General features: G+C 37.1%; 3 protein-coding genes and 2 non-coding genes across 14 annotated transcripts in view; 1 reads left to right on the plus strand and 4 right to left on the minus strand.

Annotated features, from left to right (window-relative positions):
* eya4 (EYA transcriptional coactivator and phosphatase 4) overlaps window positions 1-11006 on the plus strand; it is a 59231-nt gene extending 48225 nt beyond the window's left edge. For 7 of the 10 annotated variants that reach the window (XM_030128967.1, XM_030128958.1, XM_030128961.1 and 4 more), the window contains 5 exons: window positions 913-1073; window positions 2641-2755; window positions 4968-5089; window positions 9417-9517; window positions 10392-11006. In XM_030128967.1, coding sequence (XP_029984827.1) covers window positions 913-1073; window positions 2641-2755; window positions 4968-5089; window positions 9417-9517; window positions 10392-10472 — 580 coding nt within the window. In that variant the 3' untranslated portion in view covers window positions 10473-11006. Of the gene's footprint in view, window positions 1-912; window positions 1074-2640; window positions 2756-4967; window positions 5090-9416; window positions 9518-9590; window positions 9692-10391 lie in introns of all 10 variants that reach the window. The other 3 variants (XM_030128959.1, XM_030128960.1, XM_030128964.1) reach the window with 1 other exon arrangement.
* A 580-nt stretch (window positions 11007-11586) lies between these two features.
* On the minus strand, window positions 11587-15123 carry rps12 (ribosomal protein S12). Its single transcript, XM_030128968.1, has 6 exons — window positions 15046-15123; window positions 14875-14921; window positions 13032-13148; window positions 12742-12844; window positions 12262-12363; window positions 11587-11675 (listed from the first exon to the last, which is right to left on the minus strand). The coding sequence occupies exons 2-6, from the start codon at window positions 14886-14888 to the stop codon at window positions 11613-11615; spliced, it is 399 nt and encodes a 132-aa protein (XP_029984828.1). The 5' UTR covers window positions 14889-14921; window positions 15046-15123; the 3' UTR covers window positions 11587-11612.
* LOC115415681 (small nucleolar RNA SNORD100) lies at window positions 12527-12610 on the minus strand. The gene has a single exon (XR_003934857.1). It is a non-coding gene; the product is annotated as a small nucleolar RNA SNORD100 (small nucleolar RNA).
* LOC115415682 (small nucleolar RNA SNORD100) lies at window positions 12907-12989 on the minus strand. The gene has a single exon (XR_003934858.1). It is a non-coding gene; the product is annotated as a small nucleolar RNA SNORD100 (small nucleolar RNA).
* A 1173-nt stretch (window positions 15124-16296) lies between the features above and the next one.
* On the minus strand, window positions 16297-18519 carry LOC115415255 (SH3 domain-binding glutamic acid-rich-like protein 3). The gene is made up of 3 exons (XM_030128768.1): window positions 18346-18519; window positions 17902-18069; window positions 16297-16552 (listed from the first exon to the last, which is right to left on the minus strand). The coding sequence occupies exons 1-3, from the start codon at window positions 18388-18390 to the stop codon at window positions 16490-16492; spliced, it is 276 nt and encodes a 91-aa protein (XP_029984628.1). The 5' UTR covers window positions 18391-18519; the 3' UTR covers window positions 16297-16489.
* Window positions 18520-23135: the final 4616 nt, after the last annotated feature.

A 23135-nucleotide genomic window follows, 5' to 3' on the forward strand; every position in this document is an offset into this window, starting at 1 on the left:
AAGGCCCATGTCTAACTGCAGATACAGTTTTACATACAGTTTTATATGTGATGGTTTACGTTGACAGGCTTTTACCAGGTTCTGAATAGTTCCTCCTCCAATCACTTCTGCTGAAACTTGCATTTTCCCATTTTTCCGACATTTGCTAATATTCCCTCTGCTCTTTTGCTACAGCATGAGCACACTCACAGCACGTTGCATTCCAAGCATCCGGTGTCGATGACTTCGTGTACCGGCCATAAACAATAGCCTACTAGAAAAGCACTCATAGAGCACAGACCACCCTCAAGGCAGATCAGTGCCCCCACCCCAATCCCCACCAAAATTTAATCATTTGTTCCTTGTGCCAGTATCAACATTTAGTGAAATTTTCATCCAAATTTGTTTGTTTGTTTCCAAATTTGTAACTTTTTGAGTTATCTTGCACACTGACAGACAGACAGACAGACAAACGCTGGTGAAAACATAACCTCCTTGACGGAGGTAATTAAAGGGTTCCGCCTGTCACACACTATAATAGATAAAGCACTTTGTGACTCTGTCTGTGAAAAGTGCTCTATAAATAAAATTTACTTACTTTACTTACTTACTTACTTATACTTCCAATCAAAATTATTAAATGTTGATATTATCAAAATATATCGTGAATAACAATGCTTTTTTCAATCAAGTGTATTTAATTTTTTAATGCCTCTGGACATAAAATTTAATGCTTTTTAATGCCATTTAAGGCCTTAATTTTCACAAAATCTATTTAATGATTTTTAATGACCTGCAGAAACCCTGATATCATACTATGAATTTTAGCAGTGTTAATATACATATATTTTACAAAGCTGAGTAACAAACCATGAATGCTTTTGTTCTACCAGAGCAGATTTTTCAAATAAAACATATCATTATTATTGACAGTACTTACAGTTTTGCAACTGATGGCTTCCATGCAGCTGCAACCAGCGCCAACCTGTGCCTGGCTACGGGTGTCCGCGGCGGTGTCGACTGGATGAGGAAACTGGCCTTCCGCTACCGACGCGTCAAAGAGTTGTATAGCACATACAAAAACAATGTGGGGGGTAAGCCAATCGGATCAGTTAGAGGGTCATCATGCACAGCGATCTGTGGGGAGACGTTCTAGTTCTGGTTCGACAGGTGGAGGGGTGGGTGCAGTAAATATTCTAGTGTTGAATGACATTAAACCTTTGAGAGTAAGAGTTCAGGCTGAAAAGTTTAGGCTGCAGAAGAAGAAGTTTTCCACATTATGTAGACAGGAGCGACAGGTACTCATTACTCTCAAAGCTCTGTTAGTGGCCTGTCTGAAGAATGTAAAAAAAAAAGCTATTTTCACATAAAAGATGATACTTGATGCTAAATTTTAAGTGTTTCCGTTAAAAGTCAACATTATAAAGACATGGATTTGACTAACATGAGAACTGTCTTAACCTATGCTACTTGTATTTACTCATTTCCTACATCTTTAGTGTTTAAAAATCCAACTTAAGTATATATGAGGCTCCTATTTAGTGCTTCTATCTACAGTAGACTGCAAATTAGAACTGAATAATGGAGCCAGAAATTATTTCATGATAATAAAAATTAAGAACACATGTTATAGGAATTATTATTTCTTTCTTGTTTAACCCATAAGGACCCAATATGACTTTTGTGTCAGTTCCCAAATGAATTTTTCTCTCTATTTAACCTTTCCTAAGAAATTCATCACCATATATTATAATATTGTGCTCTGAATTTTGCATTTTTTCCAGTGAAAATGATCTATTTTCCTATGTTTAAGTCACAGATCATGTAGATGTTAATAAAAGCTCAGATTAAAGTCAGTTTATTATATCAAAATAGAAAAAAATGAAGAAAAAGTGACTTTAAAGGACTATATCATTAACTGAACATAAACCCAGGTAGTGTGTCCATCCACTGTCATTGAGCCAACTCCCTTGGTTTTACTGGTGAATGAATGTTGTAGAAGATGACGGTGTTTCCACGGTAACTACGGAGCCTCTGAATGTCCAAATGGGTCATATCTGATGACCATGAAAAGACGACAAAATGCATTTTACACCAATTATTTACATGTATTGATAGGATTAGTGGATCAACAGTTTAGATCAGTAGATGCTTTTGGTCGACAGTGGATATTTGGGTTTTTAGGGGTTACATGCTGATTTTTGAGTGATTTTGAAGGAATCCTATGGTTATTTGTAGTCTACTATGGTCAGAATATTTTTTTATAATTTGCTAGAGATAGACTATTAAAAACAAAATGCGTGATGTGAGGGGAAAAAACGACTAAACACTAAAACATTTTGCATTTTATTTGAAGACCAATGCATTTTGATGACTATCTAGACAGAAAATTTAATAACTGTAGCCATGTGGGACTGAAAATGAACATAAGACGTATAAAACATCATTATTGCTTTAATGCACAGCCCAGTCAAAGTATTCAGAAGAAACATATAAGGACAGTAAAAGTCTCAACAAAATTCTACTAAAGTATTAAGCATGAATTACTGAATCAAATGCCGTCATCATAGCCCTGATCTCAGACATCTATTGAAACGTTTGCCCCAAAACCGGTGACGCCTGATGTTATGATGGTTGAGTCATGTGACACTGTGTTTTCAGGTCTGCTGGGTCCTGCTAAAAGAGATGCCTGGCTGCAGCTCAGAGCAGAGGTTGAAGCTCTGACCGACTCCTGGCTCACCCACGCCCTCAAGTCCCTGTCCATCATCAGCTCCAGGTGCCGCTTTACCACGTCTCCATCATTTCATTCACCAAAACTGTGGCACGTTTAGTCTCATGCTCGTTAGCAGGGAAGCAAATGGATATTCAGCACATGAGGATGCATTTAGCAACGGATTCACTCTTTATTAAAAAGTAATGACAGTTCTATGGGCCCTTGACTGACAGAAAACAGGAGAACTTTAGTCCTATCCCCATAAAAGAATGTTTGCTTCACAAGACACGATTAATCATATTTGTTCTTTGCATTAGTTTTGTTTATGGCATAAAAGAATTACACCCAGTCATCTCCCCCTCCTTTTTACATGATATGGTTTGGTCCAGGTGTCGGACCTCTTAGCTGATGGGTTACATTCTACATCACAGGAGTCAAACATGCAGCCCGAGGGCCAAATCTGGCCCGCCAAAGGTTCCAATGTGGCCCGTGGGATCAAAGTGCAAAAATTAACCTGAAAAGTCCAGGCTGTCAAAATCCTTTTGGTTCAGGTTCCACATACAGACCAATGGGATCTATAGTAAAAATAACAACACAATAACCCATAAATAATGGCAACTACAAATTTTCGTTGTGAAAAATTATGTGGAAAAAAATTGAAGTGAAAAAAATAACATTACACTGTGAAAATATTAACATTTACAGAAGTATTTTCACAATAAAATGCAAATAAATACATAAATAAAAACAAAGATGAACAACCTGAAATGTGCAATTTGAACAATATTCCGCCTGTTACTAAATGTTTGGTGCATTTATAGATCCACTGTTAACTGTAGTTGTGTTAATAATAACAGATGTAATATTGTAGAAATTGTTCAAATTTTAGTTCCAAACTCCAAAATTTTAACAATCTTCTGCCTGTTACCAAATGTTTATGTAACATTGTGTGTAATGTACATGTATAGATAATAAGTCGAGGCATAATATTGTTAAAATTGCACTAATTTTTCAAATTAAATTTCAGTTTTTTTCAGGTTATTCACATCTTTTTTGTAAAATGTAAATATTTTCATAATTTAATTGGGGGTTTTTTAGTAGTAAAACAAAAACTTGGATTTGTCATTATTTATAGGTTATTAAGTCATTATTTTACTGGTCTGGCTCGATTTAGATCAAATTGGGCTAAATATGGCCCCTGAACCAAAATGAGTTTGACACCCCTGTTCTACATGTTTGGGTTAGGGGTTGGGTTAGGGTTAGGGTATAACCAGATTATGACACCGTGCCGACACAAGAATTCGCATCAAACACATCAGTGACATAGGATGTAACCCCACCCCCAGGCGAAGTGTCCCAGAAAAATAGGAGTCCCCTTGGTTGATACTAGTAAATATACTTCCATTTGAAAAGTAAAACTATATTTTATTTGTATTTACACATCAATGAGGGGATAATCTAATACTGTTATCATTAAACAGTATTATTAAAATGTACTGGCTGGCACCTTTATCATCAATCTTGCATAAAATCATAAAATCTATTGTAATCAGAATATTAAGCCATGCCTGCACAGTGTTATATTTTTAGGGTTTACATGGTTCGCTGCACTGAAGTGGTGGTGCCCCCCACACCCCACACCCCCACACACACCACTGCCCTGCTCTTCATTAACCCATAAAGACCCAGCACTATTTTTGTGGTAGTTCCCAAATGAATTTTCCTCTCTATTTTACCTTTCTTAAGAAATTTATCACCATTTATCATAACATTACCTTCTAAATTTTGCATTTTTTCAGTGAAAATCAGGTATTTTCCTGTATTTAATTTACTGATCATATACTTGAATCATCATGCTGAGATTACATTTGAGGGTTTTCAAATTGAAATCTTGAGAAAAAGTATTTTTTTCAGTAAAATATATCATTAACTGAACACAAACCAAGTGTCATCCACTGTCATTTATCAAATTACATTGTTTTTACTGGTGAGTCAATGTTGTAGAAGATGACGGTGTTTCCACGTTCACTACAGAGCCTCTGAATGTCCAGATGGCTCATATCTGATGACCATGACAAGACGACACCAATTATTTACATGTATTGATAGGATTAGTGGATCAACATGTATTAAACAGTTTAGATCAGTAGATGCACTTGGTCACTGGTGGATGTTTGGGTCTTCGTGGGTTAATCCTGTTCATCTATTTGCGTATCCAAACATTCATCCTCATTAATTCTCTATGCTTTATTCTTCCTCTGTCCGTGTCCTGCAGGAGTAACTGTGTAAATGTGTTGGTGACCACGACACAGCTCATACCAGCGCTGGCTAAAGTTCTCTTATATAGTCTTGGATCTGTTTTCCCCATCGAGAACATTTACAGTGCAACAAAAATAGGTAAGGCACACACACATATGCACAGTATCCCATAAATACTGCACAATAATAATCTGATAGTGATAGAAATATCATGCCTGTTAGTTGCATGGAAGTGATTACATTGATTAGACTACATTACAATTTACTCAACCTTGACTTTTCACATGTTAAGTTACATGTATTTTGATGGTTATATGTTACTATGATGTTTTTACGTCGACCCGATGTCTTGGTGATATCATGTTTCCCGGTTTATTATGGGTAAGGGTTCAGGTTCTCTGGCTGGGAGTGTCTGAGTCACAGTATGTGTATTTTTTACAGTGTGTGTGTGTGTATGACTACAGCAGAACCCCATAAACTTTAATTCATTTAAAACAGTAGGTACACTCAAAGAATCACATGTACGTAAACATCAAACAGCTTCCATACGTATAAAATCCTATAGAAACACAAACGTTTGAGGTGAAAAAATTTGATCCAACTATGTTAAGCATAAGAAAAAGAGCTTTTAGCCGTGTGTGTTTTCAGTCATGGCAAAGAATGGAATTTACTACCAGAAATAAACACCTACCATTGTTTTACTCATCAGCTGAAGTAGTTGCTCATAAACAGTCAGTTATATGAGCATTGAACAGAGCAGTACCTGCCTCCTGCTGCTTTACTGTATTTTTATTCATTTATGTAATACTACAGCCAGGGCCACCTTAACCTAATGGTAGGCCCCGGGGCTGAGGGAGGTGTTGTAGGCCCCCCTGTCCCATCCTTCAAAATTACCAAGCCTCATTATAAAATATAATATCTTGGTAATCTACAACAGCGAGTAGATTGTAACCAAGATGGATGGAAGTTTGACTTCATGATAAAAATTATTGTCACCAACCATCAACTGTCAGGAAAAACAATTATTTAACAGCAGCAACAGATCAAACTATAAAGCCTGAGAACCCATGCACCTGCACATAGGCATAAACTCAACCCCCCCCCCCCCCCCCAGCTCACACAAACACACACAAACACACACAGCACCATGGACAGTGACATGGAGATAAAGTGCTTCTCCTGTATGGCTTTCAATGGGGAGGAACTTTACAAGGCGCTCTTCTATACAGCCCTCTGGCGATACATAGCACAGAATGAAAGTCAGCGGGTCCAGATGTGGAATATCTGGTGTGGGGTCCACACTGAAAGCAAAATACTTTGCAACTTTCACTCGACTGATATTTTCATCCAGCACCTTCTGTGCCATCAGCTGTATGAATTCCTCACACACATTTAGAGAAAGGTTGGATGGAGTTCCTCTGCTAGCGTTTCCATATTTTTCAAAATGAACCTTTAAAAAAGGATCAAACTGGCTGATCAGTTCCATACTGCCCAAATCATTTCCATTGTTGGTGTCTCCAAACCTGTGGCTATCACTCTTGAAAGTTAGCCCATGCTCAGCTAAATACTTCACAACAGCAACAACCCTCTGTAGAACCTGTGTCCAATATTCACACTCATCAAACTGTTTATTTTAGTTCTGAGTCCACTGTCCCACGGCCAGCTGCTTGATTGATATAAGTGATCATGGCCTTTCTGTGGGTGTCACCAGTTTCGTGTTCTGCTGTGCGATCACCTGCATGTTTCCAATCTGAATATCCCCCATTAGCAAATACCGACTTTTCATTTTTCTCACCAAATATCTTGCATGCAAAACAAAACACACTGCCTGCTGATGGTGAATAACAGCCATTCTCTACTAACACACTCTCCGTTATTTAGTTTGCGGCTGAAATGAGTTCTAGAACAATCCCGTCTCTGATGCTTGTATACACGCTCTGATGCACACAGTGTCTGGATTTTGGCTGGTCTCTGGTCCCATTTTCACCCAGTATGCGCGTACCTGTTGCTGGTCAAAGTTGTTTCCCCAACGACCCGGGTCACTGCTGAAAGGTTCATCTGTGTCTCCCCCTCCTTCTCCCCCTCTGTGGCTGTTAACTCCACCTGCACGGGCTGGGGCTTACCAATTGGGATCAATATGCAGCTTCAGACGTGCGTACAGTACGTATAAAAAGATAGACAGGAAAACTGACAAATTACAAATCGATGTTAGTTTTTATGCTTATGGAGTATGTAAAAATGATAGGCCCTTTAAGTCAGTAGGCCCCTGGGCTACAGCCCCGGTTAGCCCGTGCATTAAGGCGGCCTTGACTACAGCTGTTATATATAGTATGCAATGGTGCCTGTTACATTAAATTGGAATTTGACACATTTTTCCCCCAGTTTTATTGGTGTTTTGGATTATTAATGAGTTCTTTCTTTTTAAGATTGTATTTAGATTGCTTTAGCTCTGTTGGCTATCTCTAACTGATTTACAGTTTATATTTCTGTTAATTCATGAGCACTGTCAACTTCAAATAAAGCAAATGCATGACCCTGCAAATTCGATAGACAGATACAGTCGCGGAAAAAATTATTAGACCACCCCTTGTTTTCTTCAATTTCTTGTTCATTTTAATGCCTGGTAAAACTAAAGGTACATTTATTTGGACAAATATAATGATAACAACAAAAATAACAAGTTTAATTTCAGAGCTGATATCTATCCATTTTCCATGTTTTCTTGATAATAACCAAAATCACTTCAGTTCTTACATCAATAGCTATGGCATTGTACTGACAAAAACAGTGCTTTTAGACATTCCATGTTTTCTTTTCTGTTTGTTTTAGTCACATGATACACGATACATGTTTTTAATGACTTTCGATGGTTGAATAATTGTTTCCGTGACTACAGACAGACAGACAGATTGAAAAAATAGAAAACACTACAACAAAGGTGTCAAACATGTGGCCCAGGGGCTAAATCCAGACCACCAAAGGGTCCGGTCTGGCCCGTGGGATGAATTTGTGAAATGCAAAAATTCCACTGAAATTACAGTCATTTTAGTTCACGTTCCACATACAGACCAATTTAATCTTAAGTGGGTCAGATCAGTAAACTACTATCATAATAACCTATAAACACTCACAACTCCATATTCTTCTCTTTGTAAATGGAAACATTTTCATGTCATTTTACTGTATTTACACTAAAACAAACTAATATTTCACAAAAACACAAATAACCTGCACAAATCTGAACATTTTGAAATGTCTGAAATGTAAGTTTATCAATATTCTGCCTGTTATTAAATGTTTTGTGTATTTGTAGATCCACTGTGATCTCTAAGTTGTAATTTACATGTGTAAATGATCAACGGAAACATAATATTGTTAAAATTACACTTAGTTTTCTTAAGAAATTTCAGTTCATGGTATTTACATTGTTATAAAGGATAGTTGGTAGATATAGACATTTTCATCGCATAATTAAAATTTTTCGCACTAAAATATAAAGGAAAGTTTGGAGTTGACATTATTTATATATTATTATGTTATTATTTCACTGGTCCGGTCCACTTCAGATCAAATTTGGCTTAATGTGGCCCCTGAACTAAAATGAGTTTGACACCCCTGCACTAGAATAAGTCAAATAAAAGCAAGACATAAAGAATTATGTACACTACTCACACCCATTAATTTGCACATTTGCTGTATGACAGTACTAATCCTAAAATGGACCGTTTCTATTATGTTTGTGTTCAATTAGTGACAGGTTCAGTTTTTTTAATTCACACCCAGTCTGCTGTCTTTAATTCCAACGTTGTTCTAAATGACATCCGCTCTCACCCTACATTATCCGCCCTATACTGTAGTTTTGATCAACAGTGACACTTGTGGGATATTCAAGGCCGGACGCCCACATTCTGAGTGGAGTGCATTAGTGTGAGCGTCAGCAGGTTACAGCGCACCGCAGACTGTGGCCAACATTAAATTATATTCAACCCTGCATCAGTTTGAACAGAGGAAACCAAACAAGTCAACATTCCAGAGCCAAAACACTCAGGAAAGAAAAGTCAAGCCAAGCATGTGTGATTGTGATCTTATGTTACACCTAGTTCAACCCTTGCGGCGCGTTGATGTAAAGTGATGTAGCAATGTGGTAACCATGACAACCCCTCATGAGTTTACAACATACTGCGACCGCTTAGGTGTTTGAGGATTGGATGCCGTACACCAAATGGTGAATACAGGGGTGCGACTTCTGACCTCACATGCACTCCGTCTCTTTAGGTTGTCATGGTAACCAGATTGGTAATGTTTGTCTGAATTGAAGCGCTTTTCCGAATGCACCACTGGGTTGTCAGGATTAATAAAAGTAAGCGTTCTGTTAGCGGAAAATGGCGCGTGTGTTTGTGTGTGTGTGTGATTTCCATCTAAACAACAAATGAAAAACCTGTGAAAGCCGTTTGTTTGTCTCCAGGCAAAGAGAGCTGTTTTGAACGTATAGTCTCCCGCTTTGGCACTAACATTACATATGTTGTGATTGGCGATGGGAAGGATGAAGAGCATGCTGCCAGCCAGGTAAACAACTCTTGAACTTTGACCCCTCTGACCTCATGACCCTCCTTCCTCCCCTTGTTTATTTATTTTGCAGGAAAAGAGAGTTGCTTTGAACGCATAATGCAAAGGTTTGGCAGGAAAGTAGTGTATGTTGTAATTGGGGACGGTGTGGAAGAGGAGCAGGCGGCCAAAAAGGTAATGGACCCGCAACCTCACCGTGACCCCGCCTACTCCAAACAGTGTGAGCTCTGATTGGACGAAGCCTGCCTTTCTGTGCTGTAGAGGTTTTGTGTTGGTCATTTACTTCTTTCTGTTCTACTTGCTATTTGCGTGTTTTTTTTTTCTTCCTGTGTTAACAGAAGACATTTGAATGCAACTTTGAGTGCAAATCTGAGATTTGGGTTTGGTTTGGCTAATGCTGCACATATTGTCAAATATGCCATATTTGTTTACTGAGCAGCCTATTACAAAAATTGGGCATTTTTATTCAAAAATTGGTGCTTTTGACAATAACATGATTGGCTGTCCAGACTACGAATCAAACTTTGAATATTATTTGTTCAGAGCAGTGATGTTGGTTGTCAATAGCGATGAGTGTGAAGTCCTCTATGGTTAGCACGTTGCATTACTGAAGACCTATGCCACAACAAACCTGGGAATAAGTGATGTACTTTCTTTAATGTGAATATTTATGTCCTGTCTCTTCTCCACTTTGGGTTTCATTCATAGTGCTGGGTGCTGGGATCAAGAATGCATGGATTTTGTTTGCCGTGCTTTTGCAGAGCAAGCAGCTACAAGCCACAGTAGTGTAGCTGGCATGATTTAAGGTGGTGGTGTGCATGTTTCCAACTGTACCTCTGGTTTTAATGTGCATGTGTGTTTGTGCATTCCACAGCACAACATGCCTTTCTGGAGGATATCCAGTCACTCTGACCTGCTGGCATTACACCAAGCACTGGAGTTTGAGTACCTGTAACTATTATAGCAATACGGACTCATGCAATGATACCACGGACATGGTCAGCCAGGCAGCCCCTTCTTTTGTATAACTATTTAAGAACAAACAATACACTGCAAATGTTTTGTGATTTTTTTTTTGGAACGTCTGGATTTACAAACTCTGAACGGTCTTAAGATGCAAGTGGAGAAGTGAATGGAGATAATGGAACAGTCAGTGGCGTTAAGAGAGAACTACCCAACCCACCCCTTGGCAATAGAGGCCTGATCTACTGTCCATCCACGCAGATGAAGACTGGAACCCTATCAAGGCGGAACAACTTTGAACTGCAAGGATGCTTCTTTGGCCGACTCCCAGCTAATGTGGTTTGTGGTGGGAGCTCCCGGGTTATAACAGTCAGGACTGCAGGGGTTCACTTGGGATGAACCACCTCTAAACTTTTAATTTGAGAGCCTCTGTACAGGCAGCATTTATGTGCACGGGGACAACAGCTGCTTTTATTTTGAAGTGTTTTCTTCCTGGTCATATGATAATCACAATAATGCAGTAAGGCAAAAAAAAAAACAACTTGTAAATTATTTACAATAAACTTAAGGGCAGCATTGGGTGTTTGTCAGTGAAAGAGTTTTAATTTTTTTGGGGTCTTTTATTTTCTCCAGATTTTTGTAATTTTTTTTTTGAAAGTTGAGAATGTGCGTCATGATGTGTTGTGCCTTAATGTATTTGAATGTCTTCTTTTATTCAGAAATGTCTATGTATGTAGATATAAAGGAGAAAACTTATCCAACAGACTGTGTGTTTTGTTTCTAATTTAGGCGTTCAGTTTTCAATCATCTATCCATTCACTTGTCTGAGTCTCAGCTTTAAAGTTTGGCTACTGTGTGTGCAGTTGATCTCACTGTCACATTAACACCTAGAGACAATTCAGACTGACCTAAATTAACCTATTGGTGCATGTCTTTGGATGGTGGGAGGAAGCCGGAGTACCTGGAGGGAATCCACACAGAAAGGTCCAGCTGGAGTTGGACTCAAACCCAGGACTTTCTTGCCCTGGGGCGACTGTGCCAACCTCTGCACCACCATGTTTGGTTTTGATTTGATTCACTCCTATTAATGAAAACACTAGAAAGAGTTTCATTTCCACATTTTATTCACGTCTCATTTTTTGGCTTTGAAGTATTCCTCAATCACGTCCTTGGCTTGAGACTCCTTGCCATAATCCTGTAGGAGAAAACCAATCAAGTTGAGGAGCAGGTTTTTTACTTTAGTGCTGAATGAATGAGACAACCGTCAATATTAAACTTGACCGAAGTGTCACCTCTGATAACTGCACTGAAGTTTAGTGGCAACAGAAAGGAACACTTCTGACATGAAGGCATTCTGTATGAATAATTAACCTCAAACTTGTATTTTTAAATATGCATATTCAGGTTTCATGCATCCTGTTCTGATATACAATACAAGCATTTCCACATAGTTTATGGCTGCCATGAGAACTGTGCAATTTTTTCCTTTTAAAATTCCAAAACATTCATGTTCATTACTACTAAAGCTAAGTTTAGGCACTTCTGTATGTTGCCATTCTTAGGGACCCCAGACGCCACAGACAGACGACAGGGTTCGTACACTGGCTGTCATTTAGCCAGGGGTTTTCACCAACAGCTTAATGGCACAAGGCACAGCAGCTGCACTTGACTGGCAAAGTTTGTTCCCTGTCAAAACTTCTATGACAACTTATCAGGCATAGACAGTTTTCCTGCAAACATGACAACACTCTGGTAAGTTTTTAGTCCAAGCGTGCATTTACCTTGACTACGACACAACTGCAGCCCACCACCTTGCGGGGTTTGCCCTCACGATCGATCTTGCATAGACCAACCCATTCACCAAGTTTCTTATTGTCATCAACCTGAAAAAAAAGTGGAAAATGTTCCAACCATAAGCATTTAAACCAGTTCTTAGAAGCCAATGAAGAGAAGTACAATTAAAAAAAGTGTCATGCTCATCATAAACAGGGTTCTGGTTCTGGGGTGTAATGGAATAATAAACAGTAGCAGTGTTGATACTCTAGCTGTATCTCAGACAAAAAATTGGGTAACAGTGGCAATCTCCTCACAGTATTCAGTAGAGGGAGCCAAATTATCATCAGTGATACAGCAGTACATCTACATGTTACCTTTAACACAGAACATGCATCTGGAATATGTTAAACAGCACAGGATGTACAAGTGCTCCATGACTTAACCTCTCTTGAACTGGTGATATTTTCTTTAACATCACTCTTTACCTTGATCAAGTTGATTTGATGCTCGGCGCAGAGGGCTTCAACCAGCTTGACGTACATGGGCTCATCGCAGTTGGCCGCAAGGACACAGAGATGGGCTTGACGTCTACAGAAAAACAGTTAATTAGCCCATAATAAAGCTTTACACATTTTAAAAAATGGTAATAGCATATCTCAGACAAATATTGGGTAACAGTGGCAATCTCCTCACAGATTTCAGTAGAGGGAGCCAAATTATCATCAGTGATACAACTACATTTGACACAATCAGTCAAAGTGAGTTTTATACATACTTATCCAGGGCTTTGGCAGCCTCACGGATACCACGGGCAAGGCCATCGTGGATGAGTGCGGTCTTGAGCACTTCAGGGAGGGCAGTGTTGACATCCATCACACCTCCGGCAGCAATGCTATTGGAAGTGGTTGAAAGAGGGAAAAACCAAACTTGTTTCACTCAAATTGTCAGCAGAGTATTGTTTTACTATTCATTATTAATGTAATTCCAGTAGGCTTCCAGCATGTCAGAAGAAGGATCTCACTCATTGTAGAGTGAAGGGGTATCCGACAAAAGAATAAAAATCATCATTTCAACGCCAGAAAGCTCTAGATTTATAAGCGTGGGTTTTATGCTCCAGGACAGCAGACCTACAAACTATAAAAGCATCTATGCTTCATTTCATATTAACCATGACTTATGAGAATCTTAGTTAAGATCCCCCCCCCCCCCCCCCCCCCCCCCGAGTGTTTTTATTCATCTTTAGGCATGAAAAAAACAATGTGGTTGAAATCATTTTAATGAACCTATTTTTTTAATGGAGTTACAAAAATGTCCACTCAGCTGGACACCATGCATTTAATTTTTGAAGCAAAGAAACAATATCAGAAAGTAATATAGTGTGTGAAAACTATGAAATAAAAAAATTTTCATGCAGCTAATCTCAGCTTAACAACAAAACAAATGTTTTGTCACATTTTAACATACTCTAATGCTAGTTATTACTCACTTCATGGAGATAATACGCAAAAAAAAAAAAAAACTTTTTGATTAAGAAAACAGTTAATTACAGTCTAATAACAATTAGCAATTAATTTACACTCAAACATGTTAGTGCAGGTCAGGTTTATCAAGAACAAAAAGTTACAGTAATGGTATGAATTGCAGTGTATGAGATGATGCACGAGTGTCCACTGTGTCAGTTGATACGGAACTAAAACAATAAAATCCATGAATATACAAGAAAACACCTTTGAACAGCTGTCCACTGTAGTGACCAGTATGCATGAAAAGGTCAAAGCCAGTCCAAGTAACAACTATGACAAGTTCAGCTTTGCTTTTACAAGATCACTTCTTGCTTCCATTCCATATGCCTGCACTGATTTGGGTCAAAGGACTTTTGTTCATTCTGCACCTTATTCAAGGAATATGTTGCACAAAGTCTGAAAAATAAGTTAATTTCATTGAACGCTTTTAAATCCTAACAGTTCTGGAGGCCAACTTTACCACATGCACTTTTTCTTCATAATCTGCCAGTAAATTTTGTGTTATATCTTACGCTTGTGTTTTAACTCTAATTTTGTAACCGTTTGCTGCTGCCTATCTTGAACAGGACTCCTGTTAAAAGAGAATCTTACCCTCAATAGGATTTTCCTGGTTTAAAAAAAAAAAAAAAAAAAAAAAAAAAAAAAATAGAAGCGGCCTAATCAAAAAATAAACATATCGTAACGTACAGCAATTATCAACTTTAACTTAAATCACGTTCATGGAAGAGTGACCATTGAATGACACACAATATATAATAATTTACAACACTGAAGTTGAGTTAAATAATTCATTTCAAACTCCTAAAACAAATCCTGAACAGTCAGGTTTAGAGCACATAGTGGGTAGACTACTTCACTAGTTTGGTGTACAGTAGCTCTGATGCTGCAACTGCTAAAATATATATATATATATATATATTTTTTTTTTTTTTTTTGAGTTCTAACAGGATGACAACCCGAAGAATAAAACATCATGAGCTACTGCAGTCTTTGCTGAGCTAAACGTATTTAAAAGTTACGTTTATTTATACAAAAGTCAGTTATCGTCGGAGCATTTATCCCGGCTAAGACTATGTGAACTAGCATGATGCTCACCCTTCCTCGGCCATTGTAGATTAGGGATGGATGCTGGACTTAAAGTTCTGCAATACACAAAAGATATGAATGGAGGGTTATTATTCATCATAAATAGCTCAATATATTTCACTTAGGAGTAAAGATGTTTGATTAATCTACAAGATTAGGCCGGTGGGTAGTGGAACGTACCCTTTCCTCCTCTCGGTCAGCGGGTAAAGAGGACGTCATAAGGACGCGACGTGGCTTTAATGGTGGTAGGACCCACGCGCTTCATGTGACGTCCTCTTTTTTGCCTGTTGTATTTTCACATGTGATAACTGCTCTTTTCTTGACAAAAGTACAATTTCAAAGCTAAGAACAATGTATTTATCCTTTCCTATAGCTCCCAAAGCCAAAGAAACACACTTCAAAAATAATGAACGATATCTACCCATCAAAAGAGTTACTTAGACTTAGTTTCAATGTACAGGATAACTGTTGTACATTCTGCAATACCGATATTGGAACAACAGACCATTTATTTTTCTTTTGTCGTACGGTGCAAGTGTTTTGGACAGAATTACAAAATTGGTTAAAAGAAATATTTCCATCATCTACGTATTATTTTACAAGAGATGACATAACATTTGGTGTTCCGGTAAATAACAAAAAAGAACTCTGTATTAATGTGATTTTATGTATTGCTAAATTCTGTATTCACAAAAGCAAATGTCAAAAATGCCCACCCAACTTTTGTGTTTTCAAAAATGAACTCAAACTGTACATGAAATCCTTAAAATGTATGAAAAGACCCAATGCTGTAAAACTTCACTCTTATTTATGTGACATTCCCCTGGACTCAAATGAACAATGAACTAACCTCCCCTTGCAGACTGATTTTGTTTCTTTTTTCCCTGTTTCTCTCTTTCTTGAAATGTAATTGTTCCCATTTGTTGCTGATTATCATTCACAATGCCATGTTTGTTATAAGGCACTGTTATACTGTTATTTTTGTATATTTTGTCAATAAATATTAAAAAAAAAAAAAAAAAACTGCTCTTTTCCTGTCAATCTTTCTCATGTTGTTTTCTCGGGAAAGCAATACTGTGACCTTTGAATTTAACGTCTTTTAATGTACATTTTACATGACGACTAAAGAAAAAAAAAAAAAGAAAAAATAATAGAGCACTTATAGACCTACTGGTGTTTAATAGAGATTAAAAAAAATGTATTAAGTATATGAAGGCTACATGTTATACAGGTAATTAAATGAATAAAACAGCCAAACACTGTAAGAAAATCAGTAAAATCTGAAATGTTTAAAACTCAACAGGACTATATCAACAACATTAATTTTGTAATAACACAACAGGCTCGTTTATTTTATTCCAACAATTTTTATTTCTGTCTCATTGGGGAAAACAGGGCAGAGCACATTTTTTTAATAACAAATAATCTTCACATTTGTAGTGATGTCTCATACACATATGCTCTGATGTGAAATTATTAAAATAAAGCTTTTCAGATGTGCACTTCCAAAATGAGTACATTAGATATAAACCAAACAAACTGTTTTCATAAATTATGACCAATTTCCTTTATAAAAATGTATATCCTTGGTGATGTAGATTTGTTTTTCCACAGTTGGTTTCTGTTAGAGTTTGAGAAATTTCTGTAATTCTCCATTCTCAATCGCATTCTCAAAGGCCTCAAAGTCCTGGAGGGCATGCAAAGACACACACACAAAAGGGAGAAATGAGATACAGTTTCTACATATACATAGAAAATGGGTGCTGTGAATATACAGAATGAGTTATTGCAAAGAACCTCAATACATAATGGTATACTTCTTCAAAGACATGAATTGGTTCACTTCCTGTCTCCTAAGTGGGTGTGGTCAGAAGGGTTGTGAACACTGAGTGGAAGAATAAATGTAGATCACTTTTTTGTTCAGATAGTTATTATTTTATCTGAATTATCACTCATTTTAGTTTCATCTTTTTAATTCCTCCAGATGGGATTAATGAGGCAAGATCAAGATGAGGCAAAGTTACGAAGACTGAGACAGACATGTCAATTTTCTGCTGATTTGTGTCTAAGAAATAATGTCAGAATGTTCAGGTGATATGTGGTTGGTGAAAAAAAGGTCCAATATTTACTAGGATGACTTTGGAGAAAAAACATTGGTTGAAGTCTGTAAATCATATTCATGGCTGATAAAGGCTGGTAAAGTTCATAGTTTATACAAGATTTCTGTCTCTTGAACATTCTCTCTTTCTACAAAGTAATTATATAAATACTTTTCAACTATTGTTGTCCATATTTCAAGTGTAAAACTGCAGTGGTCTATGAGTAAAATTATTCCAGAGTAAATGTTTGAGTTTCCAGTCAAAAGTGCCAGTTTTATATATAAAGTATTGGGTCAAAATGTGAAATTCTATGAAGTCTAGAGATAGTGGGTTCTAATCAAAAGGAATGTTTGTCTCAGAGCTACCAGGTCTACTTCAAAACATTTTCTGCACATTAGAATACATTCACTTATCAGATTCCAGCTAGTGTAAGATTTTGATGCAGATATTTTCCCAAAAATGGGAGACAAGTTGAACTTTTCTGCTGATTGTTGAAGCTCCTCCAGCTGGGTCCATGAATGTCTGTTTATGCCACACTTGTCAACGTATTTTAATTGAAGATGACCGACCAGCTGATCATCTATGCCTTTGGTCTCTTTATGGCATAAAATGAAAATGTGCTCAGGGTATGGAACATAAGCATGTAGCCTTCCTGTTGGAGTAAATGAGTATTTAGTGTTAAGTCAGAGGAGGAATTAGGGTGTGTGCAAGCATATCAGTGTGTGCGTGTGTGTGTGCAAACCTGTGGCTGACACAGCATACTCTAAATATTTATTTAATCCCTCTGTCTACGCTCTACACTATTGAACGTTTTGTTAGCCGGTGACAACCCCAGTTTGAGTGTAAATGATTAACACTCAATCATAACTCCACTCATTTTGACATGATTTTCAAGAAACTCTGCTGTTATTTTTGCAGTTTATTATGTGACACTTACCCCACAGTAGGTGTCTCCATTGGCTATCTGAGGGGCGAGAGCAGTCGGATTTCCTGCTATTCTCCTCATTTTTTCTTTGTTTGCAGAATCCTGGGAAATGTCGATCAAGTCAAATGTGACACCTGTGCTGCTCAGGACACTGAGGATTCTTTCCTGCCTCTTCTTCATCTAGACAGGATAGTACGACACCAGTTAAGCAGGAGTAAAATACAAAATGTATGTGAAGCTTTTGTAATGTATGGAAAGTTCAACTGCTTCCAAATACACCAAGTACAATGTCTACAATCAACAACTCCAGTTTGTGTACAGAAACAAAAGTAAATACTGTTTACAGAGTGACGTCAATCTAACTATTTCATTGAACGTTTAATAGTTTGGTCAGTGTTTATTAGCATTACATCTATCTGTAAAAAAAATTATGAAAAATAAAAAAACACACTTTACCTCTACTGAGCCGCTCACACTGGTGTAAAACACTTTGACTGACATGTTTCCTTTTTCTAAACAAGAAGTTAAATGACAGACTTATCCCAGAAAGCGCGAGAGGAGTGTTGACAAATGTGAAGGAACGGACAATATTCCAACAGAGAGGTATGTGGATTGTGCTGCAACAGCAGACAAGGTAAGCAGGTTTGGACATGGTTTACCTGCCTGCCTGCATGGACACACCCTCTTACCTGACTACCAGGAACATTCCAGTTAAACCACACACACACAACATACAAGGTATGTAATCAGAGTTAAAGTAAATGGGTATAATTATATGAAGAGAACAGTACATCATTTTTAAATTGTTTTACACATCAGAACATACAGTCATGTCCATATGTATTTGTTTTATACTTCTGATTCAAATGGTTCTAATTCTTGCAATATTTTTTGTTAAACTCCTTGAATTAAAGCTGAAAGTTCACACTTTAATCACATGTGGACTGTTTTATTTCAACTGTGTTGGTGGAGACATGTGTGTCACTGTCCAAATACTTGGACCTGACTGTATAAAAATACAGATACAGATCCACTTTTTAATCAACTAAAAAAAAAAAAAAAACAGAATCAATAAACAAGTAGTCATCAGACTGAGGTGTTGTAGAGTCTGATACAGTAGAGTTGAAGGGTCCTCTGCGTTACATAGACATTTGCATCATTAACTGGGGAATGAGCAGTTGGACAAGCTGCAGGAAATGAAGGATGAAATCAAGTTGTCGAACGGACTCTTTGGGCAGAATGAAGAGTCACTCCTATATTTCATGATATGAGTCCATCTGAAATCTCACACTATGTACTACAGACACAATATTTAGTACTTTTGTACAAATATACAGCTCAGTGTATCTTTTCAGGCCCTCTGCTCAGTGCCACTGTTCATCTCCTCGTCACAACTGCACTGCATCATGGGATATTTATGCTGGTAAAGTATTCACCGGCCCACTAAAGGTTCCAGTCTGACCCGTGGGATGAATTTGTGAAGTGTGTCAAAATTATGAGTTCAGGGATCACATATAGCCCAGTTCATTCTCAAGTGGGTCAGACCAGTAAAACAACAGTATAGTAACATACAAATAATAACTCCAAACTTTTCTCATTGTTTTAGTGTAAAAAAGTCAAATTACATGAAAATGTTTAACCTCCTAAGACCCAGGACATGTCAGCAAAGTACAAGCTTTTTTGTTTTTTATTAAATAAGTGCCTATATTGGAAACATGATGCAACAGTTTTTTCAGATGCAGTTTTTAAAATTTTTATGGAATGTCCTTTGTGGTGGACAGTTTTCTTTTCTTTCTTTTTTTTTTTTGTATAAAATTGTGAAACTCTTGTCCACAAATATGGACAGTGGGTCTTCTGGGTAAATTTCCAAACTATCCTTTCACAAAAAATGTGAATAACCTGAAATGTCTTAAGAGAAATGCAACTTTAGCAATATTCTGTCTGTTACTAAATGTTTTGTGTCTTTGTTGATCCACTCTCATCTTTAAGTTGTAATACACATGTGTAAATAATAAACTGAGGCATAATATTGTTAAAATTGCACTTATTTTACTTAAGAATTTTCAGATGGTTCATGGTTGTTCATGTCAGTCACATTTTTTTAAAGGACAGTTTGGAAATGTAAATATATTCATAATATAATTTTACTTTTTTCACTCTAAAATGTAGAGAAAAGTTTACAGTTGATCTTATTTATAGGTTATTATGTTATTATTTTACTGTTATGGCCCACATTAGATCATATGTGCTGTATGTGGCCCCTGAACTAAAGTGAGTTTGACACCCCTGTAATAGAACAGACTAATACAACTAATCAAAAAGGTTAAAGGTAAACTCACTTTATTGTCCCCATAGTGTAATTTGGTCTCTGCATTTTACCCATCCTAATACACAAATAATGTCTAGCCTTAACATTAGCAATTAGCACTAGCACTTAGCTGCCACTGAAGGTGCTCAGGGACCAACTCCAGACCTGCAACAGTAAAATTAACACATATATACTTTAGTTTTGCTATCAGAAGATGTTGAAAGGAAGAAACATGTAAAACAGTTAAAATAGTTGCAAATGATGTAAGAAAAAAACATTTATTGGTCAGTACTCATAACAAAAATGTCTAATTATTGCATACTACAAAGAAAATGTAAATAGCAAAGTAAATCTGCCATTCAAGATCAGTATTCTCATACATGTCAGAAAATGCTGATTGACAAGATCTTTGAGAAAAACCCCTGCAAATGCAAAATTGAGAACAAAATGTAGTTCACATTAGCGCGTTATTTCAAATTACACTTTTGCTTTAAAGCTGATTGTCTGAATATTTTCAACCACACAACATCTGTTCAGGCAAATATAACTTCATAACATTTCTGATTTACTGTTTTAGTATAAGGAGGTGTTGAAAATGTATATTCGGAGCTGGTCAGTAGCAGGAACCCTTTCACCAGAGAAGTATTGTTAAGTTACTTGTGATGGTGAAGAGTGGAATTTCCTTGAGTCCTTTTCGGATTAAGATAAGACAAGTGGCTCAAGCTCGTAGCACACTTTCCCAGCTAAGTCTTCAGGGACACTCTCAACAGGGTTATCAGAGTCAAGACCATCATCCTTGTCCTCTAGGTCATGACTGACTCTGTGTTGCTGTATGACTTGAGTATTGCGGCTTCTGATGGGGATAAAAAAAGAGATGGTGGCAATCATAATAAATAAATAAATTCATATATATATAATAATGAAAGTATCCATACAGGGTGTCTCAAATCAAAGGAAGATTTTTTTCATTTTCAAGAATGAATGAATGAATGGATGTTTTGGATGGAATAGTGTTCCTGTCTACACTCGTTAATCAGTGTCTGTTGCTTTTTATCAAAAAAAGTACTGTCAATTTTAGGAGAAATTGAAAATAGTAATTAGGGTATCACTTACCAGAACTGAAAGATCCAGTTTATTTATGGAGAAAAATATACATGTTGCTATATTTCTTATTCTGGAGCCTTTTCTTTTTTTAGACCTGGCCTGTATACTATTTGTCTTTTCTCGTCTCTTTTTTATTTTTTAGCCTACCTGTCATCAAGTACTCCGTTTCCTCTGTCTCCCGTATCTTCCTGTATCGCTCCTGCAAACCTGCTACTGAACTTAACCATGGTACCTGAAGAAAAGCAGAAGTTATACCTTTGACAACTAATAATATGACAATCCAAATAATACATTTTGAACAGGGACATTTGCATTTTCCTGTGTGGTGTAGGGTCAAAGGTGTTCACTTTCTTCTGTTTTATATTGAAGAGTCTTAAGTAGAGCCGGACAATACATCATTTGAGCATCGTCATCGCAATGTATGTGTACGCAATAGTCACATCACATTGTCCCGCAATGTAGGAGGCAAATGAACTCAATGTGCTCTCATCTAATTTCAACCTGAGTACCTGACACACACTGCGCACAGTGATCCACCAATCACAAGTGTTCTTATATAATCAGTTTGCCAAAGCAGACCACACCCCTGCACATGGAGTGAGTCACTGGTAACAAGATTGAAAAATGAGCAACGAACAAGAGGAAATCACTGAAAAAGAAGACATGGTGCTAAAAAGAAAAGGAACATCAGTTATCTGGAATTATTTCAGCTACAGGAAGTATGATATTAAAACACGTGTTCTGTGATGATAGTGCCTTGCTCCTGTCGCCACAATGAGAGGAAACACAACTAATTTGTTTGATCATTTACGTTCAGCTATTAAATCTTATTCATATATTTTTTCATACCAAAATATATATCGCAGGGTTAAAAAAATCACAATGTCAGTTTTTTCCAATATTATGCAGCCCTAGTCTAAGCCACAGGTGTCAAACATGCGGCCCAGGGGCCAAATCCGGCCCGCCAAAGGGTCCAATCCGGCCCACGGGATGATTTTGTGAAATGCAAAAATGACACTGAAGATATTAACTATCAATGGTGTCAAAATCATTTTAATTCAGGTTCCACATACAGACACAAACAGTCCAATTAGATTTCAAGTGGGTCAGACCAGTAAAATGTTATCATAATTACCTATAAATAATGACAACCCAAAATTTTCTCTTTATTTTTTTGGTGGAGAAAAGTAAAATTACATGACAATGTTTACATTACCAAACTATGCTTTCACAAAAAATGTGAATAACCTGAACAAATATGAACAAACGGAAATGTCTTAAGAAAAATAAATGCAATTTTACCAACATTCTGCCTGTTACTAAATGTTCTGTGCGATTGTAATGCACATGTGTAAATGATAAACTGATAAACCGAGGCATAATATTGTTAAAATTGCACTTATTTTTCTTAAGACAACTGAAATTGTTCATGTTATCCAGATTTTTAAGGAAACTTTGTAGATGTAAACCTGATCATAATATAATTTTACTTTTTTCACAGTTATCATTTTACTGGTCCGGCCCACTTGAGATCCAATTGGGCTGAATGTGGCCCCTGAACTAAAATGAGTTTGACACCCCTGTCTTAAGCCATCCTGGCCTTCTTACAGTCTATTTTCTAGTCCATTTTTTGTGTGAAAATGTGAGTGTATTTGTGATTCAGAAAGTAGCTAAATGATCAGAAGTAACAATAACTGTAATGTTTTGTTCTCACTAATGCTGATTCCTTTCTTCATTGACTGTTTGGCTTACTTGACCATTGCTGTTCTCAGTCTGCACTTTTTGAGCACAAGGTCTGGAGTAAAAAATGAGCAGCCTGGTATTATGATGGACA

This window comes from Sphaeramia orbicularis, chromosome 24, assembly GCF_902148855.1.
Source record: "Sphaeramia orbicularis chromosome 24, fSphaOr1.1, whole genome shotgun sequence".
NCBI lineage: Eukaryota > Metazoa > Chordata > Actinopteri > Kurtiformes > Apogonidae > Sphaeramia > Sphaeramia orbicularis.